Below are 13,356 nucleotides of genomic sequence, written 5' to 3'. Positions count from 1 at the left end.
CGTTTTTCCATCGCGCTATAGTACACATAGATAAATACACGGACAGGCATATCTTCATTTAATTAACTTGAGAGAGAATTTTGTTGATATTTTTATTGTATATTCTTAGCATGTAAGTATGTATGTACATTGTACACCGTAAATATGCTTATAATAAATACGCGCTAGTATCTTATATAAAAAATCTTAAGCGATAAGTGGATATTCACATTTTTAGCATTGCCGTTGTCACGCAAATCATCAAATGTTGACCCCCTCGGCGTCGCCTCTTTCTTGAAAATAAAATTCATTCCCTCTCTCTCTTTCTCTCTGAGATTACAATATAACAGAATGCGAACTCTTATAAAGATCCGCATAGAATATCGCGAACAAAAGTCTTTTCTCTTTCACCAAAATTAAAAACAAGCATCAGTGGAAAATCGAGAGCTCCACTTTTAGATTTCTATACTCATGGTAATATATAGATGTAATGTATGTATAGGTATATACAAATGTGTATCACAGATCTTTCGTAATGATGCGGAAAAGAAACGTCAGATTACACCGTTCAGCGACCGATCGAAAGATGACTTTAAAACAATCGTATTCTATCGTTAGCAATCCAATGTGCACTAATAACGACTATAATACTATCGTCATTCGGGGAGAGAAATTATACCCTAATTAAGTATCTGGTTGCGTATTATACAATTATACACTGAACGTGCACTTATACTTAACGGAGTGATGATAGCGAAGACTATAAACAAATCGATAATAAGATTTCTCATTCTTTCCGTCCGTCCGTCCCTTTCTCTCTCTTTCTCTCTTTCTCTCTAGCTATTATAATTTAAAAAATAATTATACATATACATACACATATATATATATATAAAATATATATGTGTATATATATATATATATATACACATATATAAATATAATATAATCCATTCTGATTTTACAACACACATACACAGAACACGATCATGTATTCCGTCGCAACTTTGCACAAATCATTACGAGCTGAATGCGGATTGCTGCGAGGAAGTCGAGGGCAGAAAAAGATTTGGTGGCGCCAAATTTGGCTGCGCGGGTGGTTTGCCCGGCGGCGGCGGTGGTCGGCCGATAGCGGACGCAGGGATAGCGGGATTGTTGTCCGGGAGACCATAGTACGACATGAGAGCTGACAGAGCGCTCCGGACACCAGCGGTGGCTAATTGCGACCAGCGTCCGTGGGAGCTTACAGCGTCGTCGCCGGCGTACACTGCGTGCGCGTCGAAATTACCTGGTCCGTGTGGCGCGCCTGCATCTACGAAGAAAAAAAGGAAAGATAGATCTGTAATGTAAATGCAACAAGAATACAGAGTGTCGCGTCACCAACCTAGAAGAGGTGGATTCAGTATAGGAAAGTGGGGATCCAGTTGTCCTCCTGGTCGGGCATTTGCGGCGAGGCGAAGTTCTGCACGCAGGTCGGCCAATAACTGTGCCACCTTAGGATCGCACTGCAATAATATCGTTATGGATTACCAAGAAAAATCATTTATATATAAAGAAATAATGTAATACAATTTGAAAAATGAGACGACTGTGCTGAAGATCCATGTAAAGCGATTTTGATCGCAAATTATTGTATAATGAAATAGTAATAAAAATTTATCACACAACAAAGAATAAAAGATCTCTTCTCGCACAATCCTCGTATGTGGTACCTCACTCTGGTCGATTCGAAGCGACAGAAGATCGTCCACACGAATCGGCTTTCCCTGATTCAAGGCATTCGTGAGCATCATCAGCCTCCGAGCGAGATTATCCTCGGTAGACATTTCCGGCGGATTGTCTCCCTTCGACTGTGGTTTAGCGACCGGCGAACTGTTAAAATAATACGGCGGCGTAGCTATGTACGGTCCGCTCTGATTAAACAAGTTATCTTCACCGTAATGTGCCTCCCCGCCGAGTCTGCTCGGATGTGAATTATAGCCTGCTTCCATTTTAAGTCGTTTAGAGGACCTGTAACAGAGAGCCACACACAGACCAAATGTAGAGATTCACTAGGTACGATAATAATAGGAGGCAGATATGTATTTTCCCTAGACTTACACAATGAATATAATGATGTCAAAAATGATATTGATTCGTATAATTGATATGAGATTCATTACGATTGAATAACGTAACAATATAATTTAACTTTACATTTTCTGAGAAATTTATATATATATATATATAATCGATTTTATAAAATCTTTATAACTATATTAATCAATTCCATCACTGATTACTACAAAATATCGTTGTGTTATTCTCAACTGATTAGATGATTAATGGAAATATAATGGTCATGCAGTTAGTAAGCCGTACATAAACGTGTCTCAAAACAAGCCAGTTCAATACATGAAAATTACAGATATATATACATGCACATAGCTTATTAATATAATCACAAGATTTTATTTGTTATCATTTATTCAAGCAGCAATAGATCATAGAGTAATGAATAGCAAAATATTTCTTTTTCATCACTATAATTTAATGCACTGTAGGTCTTATATAAAACAATATTATAAAGCGATTTAGTTATTATTCGATTAGTCAAGCTCAAGCGCATGAGTGGTTATATGATTCGTATACTCGGTAGACATGAGTCAAATAATATTGGACACTCTGGGCGTGAACACATATTAAGGCTTGAAACTTTCATTACCTATTATATATTCTTATAAGTGCTACAAAATTTGTCCACCTATTATTCAGCCACAACTATATTACCTCCTGAAACATAATTTCCTCCTATTAGATATCATGCCAATTATCTTGTACTTATAAGCAATTTCTTGCTCCAAACTCTCTTAAATTATATGTTACTTTCTACCTATTCCACATTATAAATTATAACAAATGTCAATGCGTATAACAGTGATTATTACAATAACAATAGATTATTCTCCTTATATCATTACTTTCACATTCTTATATAAATTTTTACCACGTGATTAGAAAATATTCTTTCCTTCTTTTTCTCTCACTCTCTCTTACACACGTACACGCACACACACACACACACACATACACGCTCACTCTTTCTCATAAAATATTTATTATTATATTTTATACATTGCGTAATGAAACAATATTCGCCAACGATATAAATAACAATTTTTATTTGATATATACATTTTCGTATAAAAAATGTGAAGCAATTTTTGAAAATTCATACATTCAAAGAGAAAAAGAAGGGAGTGCGAGAGAAAAAATCTTGTCAATATTGAACATTGTAATTTCAGCTATTTTTTTCTATCATCAACTATTTTACTAAATGTTAACAACAGACTAAACATTAATAGAATAAGAATATATATTTTATAAATGACTGTCATCAGATTCCAAGTTTGTCAGACATTCTTCAAACGAAAATCATATATGTAAAAATGTCATACGTTTCAAAATTATATTTTCCAAATCATTTTATATTATCCTTTACAAATGTATTCACTATATACGTATGTATGTATACCTGTAGATCTACGAGAAATTACACAAAATTAGTCACACATCTTTGTAGATAGTATTGTAGATAGTACATTACAATAAAAAAAAAAAAAGAAAAAGGTTTTTCAAAACTCAGAATATATGATATATTTTTGAAATATGCATTTACATGTGAAGATTGTTTCATTACACTGTGGTCTATTTGGTACATTGAAGGTATCAAATTATATAAGGATCGAAACTTTATTGGCTTTCAATAATTTCTTTTGAATCTCTGACAAATACACATATTCTTTCATCTCTTTTCCTTGAGAAAAGATTTACAATGTATCTAATTAATATTGTCATGTAGATATAACAGAAAACATTATACACTTTGGTACATAAAATGTCACATGATTTTGCTACATCACTATTATCCCTACACGCCCTACATCATTAAGAGAAATAACTTTATAATAATAAAAACAAAGTTAAAAAGGAAAAGAGTTCATTGCTATATATAAAGAAATATATATGAGAATACGCATATATATATTTTTGTTATATAAATTTTGAACAGAATAAACAATCTTCATAATTATCATATGCCATTCTCATATGTATACTATTGTCATTGTACTTTATTTGCGATTAGAAACATGATTCAATATTGTATTTATACATTAGTGAGCTGAGTTCGTATTTATTCGTATCTATTTCTAGAAATAATAAATAGCAAAAATGTATTGAGCTTCTATAAAAAAAAAAAAAAAAGTTCGTAAAAATTAAGTAAAAATATCTGTGGAATAAGTAGAGATAGTAACATATATTTGTGATTATTTTACATATATATGAATCATAGAATGGACGCTGGTAAAATAAGTATTTCCCAAGATAATTGTCGCCTGCTGTTTGTTGGATTAATTCTTTGGAGAGATACCGTTACCTAATTAGAACATAAAAATAAACAGACACTAAAACTAAAAAACTAAACGATAAAAAAAGAATATTTTAATAGCACTAAACATTCATTCACTTAGGCAAATGCCTTTAAACGCACAAGTATATTATAAGATTTGAATATTATTTTACATCACCGTGACATTACATTAGGAAATATCCGAAGACTTCATCATAAGGATGATATCACTTAACGTAACGCACATGCAAAAAAAAGGACAATGTAAATACTAAGGTACACAATAATTTGCCATTTGTATATTGAAACTCATCATAACTATCTATAATACAAATCACTAAATTGTTTTTCTTTTTTAGAAAATGACCAAAGTATAATGTTTCCCTAAATGTGTATGCTTGAATATACCGTGAATTAAATATGAATAAAATATTAACAAAATTAAGGTTACATCCTCCCATAATTTTCTGAAATAAAATGACGACATGCAGCAGAAATTTTATAGTGTAAATAAGAAGAAAGTACAAAGAAATACGCGTTTATGTATCAAAGAGAGAAGTTCAAGACTAAATATCAATAAACATACTTTAATACATAAAATATAATTTTCTATTTTTCTATATAATTTTCTTAATATAATTTAATAAGCATTATTAAAATTATATTTATTTATACTTTAGTCTTGAGTTTTTTCTATTCATTTTCTTTTGCCTTCCTGCTCCTTCCTTCCTACTTTTTCTCTATTTATACTATAGAATTCTATAGAACCTGCTATATGCCATGTCGTAGTTTTTACCGTCTACCTATTGTTATAAATTTAATAGTTTCTTATGAAAAATAACGATGACGTGACTCCGTGTTTATTTACAATAAAATCAATTATAACTTTTTTCATTTCTGGTTGAATGCGTTACGAATATATTTCTGTAGGCAGTAATGCTTCTATAAAGAAATTCAAATCGATATACATATGCGCACAATCTGTACACGAACATTCTCGTTTGCGCGCATGCATATTCATTTGCAATTATAATATTTGTGTATACATATGTGTTCTTAGTACATACATTGACAGATATGTATACAAATCTAAATAGCGTGAATGAATAAAGTAAACATTCGATTTTTACAATTATCTTTAGAAATGATAAACGGAATCACAGCGATCACTAGAAAATAACATTTTTCTTCTACGCCGGTAGATCTTTGTAATAATCAAAAATTCACATATACGATAATATAATTATGATAATTATCTCAATGCAAATATTTCGATTTTATCAATGGGTCAAACAATTAACCCCTTAGCTGTAAATACGTCGAAAACGAGCAGTAAAAGAGAAAGTTTCAAACTATTGATTAATTGCAACTTCCGCTAATAATTTACAACATTCGTCGTTTTTTTATATAATATTTATATAATGTACAATAAAACATAACATAGTTATATTCCTATATCTTTGTTGTAATAATTTTGAAAAGGGGAAGAAAAGTTCATACAGCCAAAGGGTTAAGTAATATAACATATTTTGTCGCGACAAAATATTATAGTCAGGACATCTCGTTATGCCCTAAAAGATATATATATGTACGTATATACATATATATACATACACACATATATATTTAAATGTCTCACAGGCAGTCTATACCAAATTAATTAATAATAAACAATCTCTGTAGAGCGAAGTCACGAACAGAGAACGACGTTTCGTGCTTCTATTATCCACTGTTCTGCCTTATTGCCACCGTCGTGTTTGAACGACTGCGAATGAAACTAAAATTAACTCGTTGATTCATATTAGGTTAAAGTGGAAGGAAGATCGACATGCAAAACGAGAATCGAAAAAACACACAGAAATACTACTCGTCGTCGACGTCGCTTCTCGCTTTCCGAGAAGCGCACTTACTTTTTGACAATGCATTTCGGCTAAAAGAAATTAAATGCCAAGCACAACTGCCGTACACAGCCATCTACGTGTGTAAGCAAATTAGTTTCCGATTGGCGCTAGAATAATACATCTCAGCAATTCGTGAATTAAGATCTCTTTCGGGTCTTACTCACCCCCCAACATCCGACAGATCATCCTTGTGAGGACCTCCTTTATTCGGGTACGGAACGAGAGGCATCTTGGTCGCTGCGCTCTCTTGTTGCTCCCGTAACAAGCGCTTTCGCTTTTTACTCCACAGTTCATGACAATCTTGCCAAGTCGGAAGCTGCGGCGCTGGCATTCTAATTTTTATGAATAGCATTTTAACGGAGAAACCTATCTTGATTAGTAATGCCTATCTCGAAACGGAAAGCCGGTCCAAGATGACGCAAGAAAATATATACTTACTGTTCAGGCTGAACATTCTTTAGCCATGCGCTCTTGAGCGCATCCGCTGCCGTTATCCGCTTATCCGGATCTAATTCCAACATTTTATCCAAGAGATCCAAGGCCGGATCTGGCATAAATGAAAAATCCTCCCTCAGACGTCTTCTGTGCATCTTTTTTGGCTTGAGTGTATGCCAGTGCGGCAACTTTATCACAGAAGGCCAAACGGCAGGAGTAGGCGTCCCGCAAACTCTCGAAATCATCTCTAGCTGCATCATATCTACATTGGCCTGGTCGTAAATTGTTAATATTAATAATAAATCAACCCTTTCTTTCTCTAATACAATAAAACATGTCATGTGCTTACAATATTTACCTGGAATAAAGGTTTCTTCGAGAACAGTTCGCCCAAAATACATCCGCAACTCCACACATCAATCGCCGGTCCATAACGCTCTTCTCCCAGCAATAGTTCAGGAGGTCTGTACCACAGAGTGATTACCTTATTGGTGTACGGTCTCTGTCTGTCTTCCGCGTTGTAAAGCCGCGCCAATCCAAAGTCGGCCAGTTTCACTTCGCCCCTGTTAAAATTCAATTATATTCAGCAATTCGAAGAAATAAGTTGTTCCTCAAATCACTGAAAGTAACAATACACACTTGTTGTTCATCAGGATATTGGAGCACTTGATATCCCGATGCAGGAAGTTTTTGCCGTGACAGTAATTTAAGCCGTCCAGCAGCTGCTTCATGATACTAGCGTTATTCATCTCATTGAAATCGACCATACCGGACTCCAGTAGACCCATCAAATCGTGGTCCATGTATTCAAAAACTAAGTAAAACGAGCCTTTATCCTGAAAGACGGAAGATGATTAGACACAATTCGCTAGTTTTATAACAACTGTAAAATAATATTATTTAATTAGGAGCATTAGGAGTCGATAAATATTTATTTGCAATCAGATTAGCGGTAAGTTGATTCCATATTTTCAATATTTCAACTTGCTAAATAATTTACACAATATCTTTTAATAATAAAATATCAGAAAATGTCATCGGATGTCGCTGCAGTCTCTATAAAAATTACCTTCCGGAAGTCCAGTGCGTCTTGTTTGTCGGTGACGATTTCTCTGAGATTAACGATGTTCTTGTGATTAAGTTGCCGTAGAATCTTGATCTCTCTAACCGCTGTGATAGGGAAGCCCTCTTTCTCGTTCTCGAGTCGGACCTTCTTCAAGGCCACTAGCACGCCGGCACGTTTGTCACGTGCTTTGTACACTTGGCCGTAAGTGCCCTCTCCAATCTGCGTGATAAACTCAAACACGTCGACGCATCGCTCGCCCCAGTCCTTGCCGCCGGGAGTGAGACAGTTCCGTGGTCCTCTACGCTTCAGTATCTTCGGCCGCTTTAGCTTGGGCTTCGGCGCCACTCGTTCGATCTTCAAACGCGGCGGCGTTGCGTTCGGATCGTCCTCGCCACTCAAGTCTTCCGATCCAGGTACGACTACAATTAAAAAAAAAATCGATAAGTTAAATTGTCATTAGGCGACAATAATAAATGAACAAAATACAAAGATAAAACTGACCTGGTGGCATCGGCAGATCTTTGATGCCCTTCTTCTGCGGTGGTTTCGTCGTCGACGTCGGCAATTTCAATTGCGCCTTATTCGGAGGACTCGGTGAACGACTCGGTGGGGAGTCTATGCTTTCCAAGTCGTTCTGATTAATGCCAGGTGGCAACGGTAGTCTCTTCAAGCTCTTTGTCGTAAACGTTACAATGGGAGGCTTGGGTGGATCCACCGACTTGAGCGGTACAAGATTGTTAGGTGGGTTAAACTTGGCCATGATCGTGTTGGGTGCCGGAACGGGAATCGGTGGGATTGGTGGCGGTAGGGCCGATATATTGGGCTGAATTGGCGGAATCGGCGGCACTGATATGGGTATAGGTGCCGACACTTGCGGCACTGTCGACGCGGATTCGACGGATTGCGGCAGTGGTGGCAACGGTGGTGGCGGCGGCGGCGGCGGCTGCACACCAGGAGCGGGGCCGGGCGCCGGAAAATTCGGGCTGTGCGACACGCTGTGCGTCGGGTAGCTGTTCGGCATCATCGATGACGAGGGCGAGGTATGTACAACTGCATGAGAAACGAGAGGATTTGCCGCGGTGGACATCGGATTGGGCGGCGGTGCGCCGATCGGTGTGCCGATCGGCGGCAACGGCGGTGTTTTACCTGCCAGCGAGCTGTCGTCGCTCGTTGGTACGGGAATGTCGACGACGTCGATGCTTTTGGCCGACGCGCTCTCGCCGGTCTTGGCGTGCTGCTCCTTGTGATTCACAGATCTGTCCTTATTATCAGTGGAAGCTTTATTCTCGGAGGACATGTTACTGCTGCCGCTGCCACTAGCACTACCACTGCCACTGCCACTACCATTGCCACTGCCACTGCCACTGCCAATGACACTGCCACTGCCAACGCCGACGCCACTGCCACCGCCGCCGTCCTTCTCGTCGGTGCCTTCTATGATTTGCACCTCGTCTTGATTCACCGCCTTCTCCTTCGCGGCCTGCAGTCTTTTGTACGCCAACTCTCGCATGTTGCGATCTTTTACCAGCTCGGCGAATAAACTGGTCTCGCTGATCTTCGCCTGTACTCGAAGATTCCGCGCGGTGATGCTCGATGGACTTCTGGCCCGCGACCTGTGTGACGTGGGAGAAGGTATTCTTGGACGCGGGCTCTTCGACTTGTGCTTCCGCAACGACTTGTGGGTCTTACTGGGCGAGCGCGATTTCTTCGGTGTGCGACTTCTTCTGCGCGAACGCGATCTCGAGCGCGACAGCTTTCGCCACCTTCCCGGGCTGCGAGAACGTGAACGAGACAGAGGCATGTGCAATCTGAAATCAATGGGAATTGTTGTGTAAACAGGAGGAATTAATTTATTTATTTACATCTTGAAAGATTTTAAGCAGAAAAAATAACTCGCTCGCACCTGCTTCCCGTGGGACTTCTGGTCGATCTCGACTTCCGCTTGTCCCTCCTGTCCTTCTCGTGATGTCGGTGGCGTCGATCTGGCTCGTCTCGCCGTCTGCGTTTCGGAGAATTGATTCCGCTGTCCGTTCGCCGTCTATGACTGCCAACGGGGCTCGGACTGAACTCTCGTCGTCTGACCGTGGCCGGACTCGGACTATGCCTGAGCCTGTGGAGCATCGGGGTGGGACTGAAATCTCTTCTACGTGGCGGACTGTGATCCCTTCGTCTCGACGGCGGACTCGGGCTGTGTGGCCGTCTGCGACTCGGGCCGCCAGGCGCGGGGCTTATGCTGGAGCGTCGTACCACGTGAATACTGGGACTGCGTTTCTGCCGATCGGGACTGTTGTGCTTGGATGCGGCCGCTTTGTCCAGATTCTCCGGTGTGGTTGCGCGCGGTGGCAATAACGGCGTATGCGGCGACTCTATCTGCCGCACGGGCGGCAGCAACGGCGGCGTCAAGTTCCGAGATGATTGTCTCGACGAGATCTCGAGATCCCTGTCGTCGCTGAGACATCGCTGTTCTTGCGGCGTTGCTGGCGAGATCGGCGATGTGCTGTCCTTCAACGGCAAAGGCGGGGACTCTGACCAATTGCCAGCAACGGCCATCGACTGCTTCTCGTGCTCCGGACTCAGATCGATCTCGCCCTCGGCGAGAACGTGGTGCGGGCTCATGCTGTCGGAGTGCCTCTTGGATTTCCTCTTCTTTTTCTTACCGGAGTTTGACGATGGGCTCAGACTTCTCTTCTTCTTCTTCTCGCGTTTATGCTTCTTTTCTTTCCGCCGAGCGTATCGTCTAGAGTCCTCTTCGTATTCCGGAGTCCCGCTGTGCATCGCTGATTGCTGCTGTTGCTCGTTCGGCGAATAATGCCTGCCGGAGTGCCGATGCGGAAGTGGCGATGACGGTGATATGCTGATGGGCGACGCTCCGAGGGTGCGTACCGGGCTACCGCCATAATATCGCCTTTGAAGCAACTGTTCAGACTGCACTTCTCCGTCAGTGTAACTATTGCCACGACTATCCTCCGATTGTATTTCCCCCGCCTCTGGCTCGGAGAGATCCTCACTACTTACGTCCGAATATTCGACCAATGGCTTCACAACTGAAGAGGCTACAGTCGGAACATTCTCCAATGACTTGTCGCGTGAACGTTTTTTCTTCTTCTTTCCCGAGCCCTTACTTTTGCCATGCCGTCTGTGACGCTTATCAGGACCGTCGAAGCTATGTCGATTCAAGTCGCTGCCTGTACTGCCTCGTCTTCGCGAGCGAAATCTCCCATTACGTTCAGCTCTTTCGATATCACGAGTGCTAGGCATGTCACCTACTAAAAATAAAACAACTATCAATAAATGATAGAAATTAATTACTTTAATTAATTAAAAATCGTGTACTTTTTACATGATTACGTGTATTATTGACATGATAATAAAAACTGACACAAATAAAATTAAATGTTACAAATTTTGTGTATATATTTATTGTTTAATTTCAGGTATTTTTAGGTTTCACATTTATATCTAGGTCATTCTTCATGGAAGATATATCGCTAATAAATAGCTCTGTAGTTTGTTCATTCATAGTTCATTACTCCAGCACTCATTTCCTTTATTGGTCAATTGAGTTCTATATGTAGGATTACTTTGTTTTAAAAAAATTTTAATTCTACAAATCTAGAATTATAAATTAATTTTGTTTTAAAAAATTTATAATTTTCTAATTGTTATATTTGTCATTTAAAATTTTACTAGCAGAAACAAGTTACATAGTTTGTTTCTCCTGCATTCAATTTCTTTATTGATTAATTAAATACTACTTATAATAATTTTGTACATAATTTTAAAAAATTCTGAAATTATAAATTTATTATATATAAATAAATTTGTAAATTTATTATATATAAATTTATAAAATAGTTCTGTTTTTTAGAGTGCTTAAGCAATTTTATGTTACTGTAGTTGCCATTTGGGATTTGGTAGGAGAGAATATCAGCAGGAATAAGCCATGTGTTTTATTCATCCTACACACATTTCAATTAAATTTTACATATATAATAATTTTTTAAATAATTCTAAAAAACTTCTGAAATTACAAATTTGGAATTATAAAATAATTCTAGTTTTAGAATAGTAAAGTAGTGCTTTACATTCTATTTTTCAATATTATTGAGACTTTGTAAGCAAAAATATTAACAGAAACAAATCACATGATTCATTTTACGTTCGGGTATTATTTACCGATCAATTAAATTATAAAATAAGTTAAACGTACAATGACTTTGTATACAATGCTATAAAAAAAAATTGTGGAATTATAAATTTAGCATTATAAATTCAAGAATTGTAAAATAATTCTGTTTAAGAGACTTCGAGTAATTTTGTATTGCTGTATTTGGACAACATTATTGCATATTGTAAGCATTGTAGAGAAAATATCAATAGGAATAAGCCACGTGATTTCTTCCACACTTATTTTTTGGGTCCATTGTATATAAATTCTAAATATATATTTTTTAATTAAAAATTTTGAAATTATTATTAATAATTCTGTTTCAAAGTACTTGGGTAAATTTACATCGTTGCATTTGTCAACATTATTGGAGATTTTGTAAGATTGGAGGGATATTTAAGTGATGAAGTGTGCCACGTGGTTTTTCCTGGCTTACCCTGACATCGATGAAAACACGACGATCGAAAATAACGTTATTGCTTCGAGGTGCCTGGACACGATCCCGAAACCGATCGTCATGGATATCACTCATACCTGATCAACGGCGTGCATGTATACACGTAGTCATGCGTGTGCTCGCTCGCGTACGTACACATGGGCGGCGATGTACGTATATAGCGATATCGCGGAATGACGCGATTACCTTGCGTGCGAGCGGTCGCGTTACGCCAATTTGCCGTTGTTGCACTTGTCCCGGAATGAAGAGCAAACGATGATTAGCGGCGAGGGAACGGACACGGGCAGGGAATTAACAGTCGCGACGCGAATAACGAAGCAACCACGAGTTTCTCGAGCGAGTCAACGCGGCCGCCATTGCTCTCACACACGTATTCGGACTCGCCCAGTTTCTCTTTTACGAAGCAAAAGTTGGACGACAACGCAATGATTCGTCCGGGAAATCGCACTTGCACAAAATACAATCGTACTCACGTGCGATGTGTGTCCCGCGGCGTCGTGACGAGCCCCGGTGACCCTCGCATCAGGTCCAAAACCAGTACGTTGGGTCGATGAGATGGTGCGTAACGGTTACGTTCTGCCCGTTTCGTCGTCGTTAGGTCTTCTGTGCAAAATGATTCTCAGCACATAATTCGCGGCCGATTGGTGCTTCAAGCCAGGAGTTCAGATTTCTAACGTGATCGTGCGGCGCTCAAGCGATCATATTTTTATGATTCTAGCAGCCGATCGCATCATATCGCATCTGATCGCTTTGGATTCTGCCTTGCTCATATGTGCCTAGCTTGACCGAATGGAAGCCATTGACCATTAGCACGTCGCTTCTGCGTGACGTAATGTGTCCGTATACAGTGCTGCCGCGGCGAAATGCGAAATGAAACGCGGTGAAGCGATAAAGTTACTAGAAATTTAGAGATTTTCGCCAATTTTACCGGTCTCGTGTTTTGTAAGATTATCTGATTGG

The 13,356-nt window shown here is 39.0% G+C and overlaps 1 protein-coding gene across 8 annotated transcripts; it reads right to left on the bottom strand.

Annotated features, from left to right (window-relative positions):
- Positions 1-78: 78 nt before the first annotated feature.
- On the bottom strand, positions 79-13,241 carry Cdk12 (Cyclin-dependent kinase 12). 8 transcript variants are annotated; one of them, XM_012377970.2, is made up of 11 exons: positions 12,870-13,241; positions 9,675-11,037; positions 8,273-9,579; positions 7,775-8,190; positions 7,345-7,541; positions 7,055-7,268; positions 6,709-6,977; positions 6,435-6,602; positions 1,692-1,989; positions 1,364-1,484; positions 79-1,291 (listed from the first exon to the last, which is right to left on the bottom strand). In XM_012377970.2, exons 2-11 carry the CDS (start codon positions 11,027-11,029, stop codon positions 999-1,001), a joined length of 4,638 nt encoding a protein of 1,545 aa, XP_012233393.1. In that variant the 5' UTR covers positions 11,030-11,037; positions 12,870-13,241; the 3' UTR covers positions 79-998. The 8 variants fall into 8 exon arrangements, 6 of the variants coding, with proteins under 6 accessions (XP_012233393.1, XP_012233395.1, XP_012233397.1 ...); XM_012377972.2 differs by having other exon boundaries at positions 9,675-11,034; XM_012377974.2 differs by having other exon boundaries at positions 7,064-7,268; positions 12,870-13,240.
- Between the last annotated feature and the right edge of the window lie 115 nt (positions 13,242-13,356).

This window comes from Linepithema humile, chromosome 7 (assembly GCF_040581485.1).
Source record: "Linepithema humile isolate Giens D197 chromosome 7, Lhum_UNIL_v1.0, whole genome shotgun sequence".
Classification (NCBI taxonomy): domain Eukaryota; kingdom Metazoa; phylum Arthropoda; class Insecta; order Hymenoptera; family Formicidae; genus Linepithema; species Linepithema humile.
This window is presented reverse-complemented; position numbering and strand designations above follow the sequence as displayed.